Source organism: Henckelia pumila, chromosome 4 (assembly GCF_033568475.1).
Source record: "Henckelia pumila isolate YLH828 chromosome 4, ASM3356847v2, whole genome shotgun sequence".
In the NCBI taxonomy this organism is placed as follows: Eukaryota; Viridiplantae; Streptophyta; class Magnoliopsida; order Lamiales; family Gesneriaceae; genus Henckelia; species Henckelia pumila.
This window is the reverse complement of record NC_133123.1, coordinates 217,351,878-217,356,897: the sequence shown is the minus strand read 5'-3', so window position 1 is coordinate 217,356,897 and position 5,020 is coordinate 217,351,878. Positions and strand designations below refer to the sequence as shown.

At 35.1% G+C, this 5,020-nt stretch overlaps 1 protein-coding gene across 1 annotated transcript; it reads right to left on the bottom strand.

The window, feature by feature from the left end:
- Positions 1-364: 364 nt before the first annotated feature.
- LOC140863819 (uroporphyrinogen decarboxylase, chloroplastic) lies at positions 365-4,804 on the bottom strand. The gene is made up of 6 exons (XM_073267529.1): positions 4,517-4,804; positions 3,880-4,001; positions 2,624-2,734; positions 2,197-2,385; positions 1,848-1,973; positions 365-1,123 (listed from the first exon to the last, which is right to left on the bottom strand). The coding sequence occupies exons 1-6, from the start codon at positions 4,614-4,616 to the stop codon at positions 608-610; spliced, it is 1,164 nt and encodes a 387-aa protein (XP_073123630.1). The 5' UTR covers positions 4,617-4,804; the 3' UTR covers positions 365-607.
- Between the last annotated feature and the right edge of the window lie 216 nt (positions 4,805-5,020).

The following is a 5,020-nucleotide window of genomic DNA, read 5'->3' as shown; positions in this document are numbered from 1 at the left end:
TAACGATATAGAATTTTTTGATACGATAAAGATATGAAATTTAAAAATTTCGGTATATACCGATATACCGAAAAAGTATGTCAAAATTTTAAAATATATAATATTTTTAAACAATAATTTTTTTTAAAAAAAAAAGTCTTTTTTCGGTATAAAACGGTTTATATCGATACCGTATCGAAATCTCGGTATATAGTAAAATTTCAGTTGAATCATTATGTTAGTTATAGGTACAGAAAATTTCGGTACGATATCGACATAAAATTTTTTTATACCGTAATTTTCTATACTATATGTTTTTCGGTACAGTGCCGTATACCACCCCTAGTATTGTGTGTGCACACTTACACACATTTTCGATAATTCGTTGATTACCAAATGAATTCAACATTGATTTTTCAAATCTGAACTAGGAAAAAACTACATTTCGTTGTCCAATGTAACACCAAATAAAATACATGGGTTCACAATCAAAATAGCCACAGCCATAATCTCTCAGTAAGCTCTCCCCATGTTCAAACTGCCATAAAATAGCAAAAATGCAGAAGAACGAATCATATAATCCTACAAAAAAGTGTTCCGAACACTGCGGAACCTCGTACCTATGTGTCTAGTACCTAAGACCTTTAGCAACTTCAAAGAAATGGCCAACATTTTCCTCTGGTGTACCTACTACAATGCCATGTCCAAGATTGAGTATATGTTTCCCTTTACCTGCTTTTTTCACAGTATCATGTATCCGATCAGCGATGAATTGCTTTGAGCCAAAAAGAACACCGGGATCCACATTACCCTGAACTGCTACGTTAGGGCCAAGTCGACGCCTTCCTTCTGCCATATCCACGGTCCAATCCAAGCTAACAACATCTACACCTGTTAGTGGTAGTCTCTCAATTAGGCCTCCTGATCCACTGGCATAAAGAATTAGTGGGAATTCAGGATGGGTGAGTTTCACGGTGTCTACTATTTGTTTCAGATAAGGTAGACTGAACTCTTCGAAATCTACAGGGCTAAGTTCAGTGGCCCAAGAATCAAATATCTGAACGACTTGAGCTCCCTTGTCTGCTTGGTACTGAATATATTTGGCCATGGAGGTAGCAAATTTTTGAAGTAGTGCATGAAGAACCTATATTCAAAGCATTAGTTAAATGAGCACTCGATCAGTAATCGGTACACATATTCCTTTGTTCGAAAGCACCTAGATATAGACGACATTGTAAGCCATAAGCTCTAGACGAAAACCCAACACCAAAGGTCAAAAGATTTAGCATTTAAGGAAGGAAGCCTCTAAAATTTATCAACAATTTCATTTTTCATCACAGAACGAATGCATGATTGTAATACTGTCCACCATTAAGAAGGCCAAGACATCCTAATTTAGAGGGTTTTCGCTCATCCATAATTATTCAACATACATACCTTAACCTAATCTATGATGTGAACATGGACCATGTTATAATTTGACTAACTCGATCATAATCCTTATTAGGTTGTCCCTTAAGCTGCGCCAATTCCCAATAAGAGCATCAATATGTAAACCCAAAAAGATAACATAAACTAAAGACACTGCCTATCAACTTGGAAAATCACCCCACCTTCATAATCAGAATAGGAGTGAAATTGCAACAAAAAACAGTGTTCCTCAAAAAGTAGAATAAAGTGAATTGCCTAAAATCCAGTAATAGTTCATCGTCACTATTTTCTCTAACTCTGGCTTATGAGTATCAGATCAAGATCTGTTGTGTGCTAGAACCCCTTTGAGAATGAGGAATACATTTAAATTAAAATCCCCTCTTTCAAAGAAGTCAAGTTACATGCTGAAGATTGGTAAACTATAAACAATTATCTACCTTGGGTTCCGAGAAAGCTAATCTCTTTATTTTTGAAAAGTGCTTCGAAGAACCTCCTTCAACTACATAAGAAGCCAGGGTGAAGGGAGCACCGACAAATCCAAGAACTGCAGCTTCATTGTTTAACTGAAAAGAACAAGAATTTCTTGGTCAATATTTTTGAAAGCATAAAGAGAAAAGACCGAAACATTAAGTAAACGATGAAGTTCACTCTATTCCTTTTGTTCCATTATGAACTAAATCACATCATTCAACCGTTCATCAAACAGAATGCCGTGTAATGTAATAGTAAGTGATAATTTCAATGAACAGTGCTAATGATATATGCAAAGGAGCAAAGTAGTCAGACCTCCTCTCGCAAGATATTTAAGGCTTCCCCGACGTATGGAACGGACTCTTCCGGATTGAATTCTCTCACTTTCTCAACATCAGCAGCGGATCTAATTGGATCAAATATTATAGGACCCTTACCTTTTACAATATCAAATGGTATGTTCATACCAGATAAAGGAGTAAGAATGTCGGAAAATAAAATGACCTGAAGTAAAGCAAAAACTTCGTTAAGTATGAGTCAGAGCACAGAATGCTGAAATTGGGTTCTCAGTACATGAAAAATTGGCAATTCTCATGTGGAATCTAAAGATTATCTGAATCTAATACTAACACTTAAAATAAGGAACATTTCGTAAACAATAAGAAGTAATGGGTCAGTTAATAAAGATCCCATCGATAAATTCCTTATTGCAAAAGTACCGTCTTCAACAGAAACATCTTACTCCATCTGGTCTGAACACTTTCCATGGCTGAAGGGAAATTTCCACGACAAGATCTACATTTTCTGATCTTTCACGAAAGGACGGATACTTCTCACAGAGGATTTGGTAACTCTACCAAAAAGAAAGGCAAAGAATTCCAGGATCAGTATAAAAATATAAGACTATGATTAGATCATGAAACCATGCTAGCAAGCATCTCCTTGGATCCACACAATTAATAACTGTTTAATTTTGGCTCACACATGATCATATAATGATGTTGCATAGTCATTTCCACAACTATATTTTTGTAGAAACTCAACCTTGTATGTGGAGGCAATTAATTTATCTTGGATAACTATTCTGCCTTCCATGTTAGTCATTACTGATTCATTGGTTATAATACCAAGGAAATTTCAACGTCAAAATTTTTCTAATAATCATTTAAAACCATTCGAGTTTACGCATGTAATATGATGAACTTGAAATAGCATAAAAGTCAGGAAGGTGGGGATTGTAAATGTAATGAATGATTTTATTATTTAAGTCCTCTGCCTTGAAGTCATAATTGTGAGCAAAACGAAGAGTTCAATAGGAGAATGGAAATGAATTTCTTAGCAAACGTTTACACCTTGAGCACAAGGAAAAGGTTATGTGCCAGAATAAGAGTACGCTAGAAAACTATAAATAGATATGTACATTTACTTCAAAAGGTTGTCTTCTTCGTGTTAGGGTGGCGACTATCAATTTAAAATCATATAAAATCTCAAATAAATTAAAAACGAAAACCTCTACAATTCAGAAATTCATTTCTTCGTGCCCGAATAATCTTTTGAATGAAACATTACTTGCAAAGGTGAGAACCACATTGAAATATCCTAGTATCCTACTGTGTAAAACAGTTTCCTCAAGCTGATTGGCATTCTTTTCTTTTTTTTTTATAAGAAGCTGATTGGCATTCTTACACTCATTGGAACATGCAAACAACAAAAATGCAGAGCCTTCTCTTCGAAGTGTTCAACTTTGATGCAACATGATATATGAATATTGAATAGCATAGGCAGTGAGCAGATATAGGTCAGTTCACTGCAGTTGGAATGCATATCTATCAGTTATCTGTTTAATGAAGTTAACATTTTCGTATACTTAAAATTCATAGAATCTTGTTCAAAATAAAATGTCATTGAAGAGCAAACATAACAGCTAGCTTAGTAAGATAAAGAAATGTAGCATAAAAAACACGAGTTTAATCAGTCATACACTCGTTCAAAGCCTACCTTCATGTACCTCCCCGCTTGTCTCATAAGCCAAACCGGAGGTCTCTCTACTTCTTTACCACGTACAGCATCAAGCAATAAAGGTTCCGTGGCATTGATTGCTTTTGGTTCGGCAACAGCCCCTGAAAAATTAGACACTAGGTTCTGTCAACAAAAATTTTTTGAAATATTATAGTTATCCATCATTTGCAACCATGATGAAATACATGAATGAATCACGCAATGAAACAACACAAGCCCGATAATCCAGCCTCTTCTCACCAGAGGAGAAACTTAATGTCAAGTAAGTGGCTAGAGAAGTACAATGAAAACTATCTTGAAGTCAGTAAAGATTGTTAATCTAAATTCTAAAGTGCAAGTATCCGCTGTAAAGTCAATACTTAACATTCCAGAAACAAATAGACATCCAAGAATTTGTCAACCTTAATTTCATTCATATCAAATTACCGTTAATTTTCCCCTAAAGAAACATAGAATCGGTAACACTTGAAAGGAAAACTCAGCAATCCTAAAACTCAGCAATCCTCGTCATGTATGAGAACAAAAGTAATCCTCAAACTAACAGTACGAAACAAACAGAACATCATCATCATCATGAGTAAACGGACAGAAAATTCGAAGAAGGAAGATAAATGACCTGCAACGGAGCATATGAATCTGGGTTTTTGATTTGAGAACTGGGTGAAGTTGAATTTAGCAGAGATTGAAGATACTGAGCAGCCGTAAATACAAGCCATTTTTCTCCCAACTCGACTCCTGAGCTGAAAAAACGAAAATTCCGGCAATTCCGAGTATGAAAATCTTTGAACAAATCTTTAAAATTGCTTCCACTCGGCTGATTATCTATACTTTCATGGCAAATGTTTAAGGGAGCAGCAAAAGGGATGGATGATGTGGAAGAAGATAAGGGGAGGAAATCTGGGGGAAAATAGGACACAGTGCGGGTCTTTGTTTTTAATTCAATGGATAGAGTTTTGATTAAAAAGATTATATTTTAAGTGTTTTATCTCTCCTTTTTCTCTTCTTTCATGTTTTTTTAAGTGTTTTCTCTCTCCTCCTTTTCTGCATTGTTTTTTTTCTGTCTTTTTTTCTCACTCTCCTTTCTCATTTTTCCTCTTTTTCTTTTTTTTTTTTATTTACC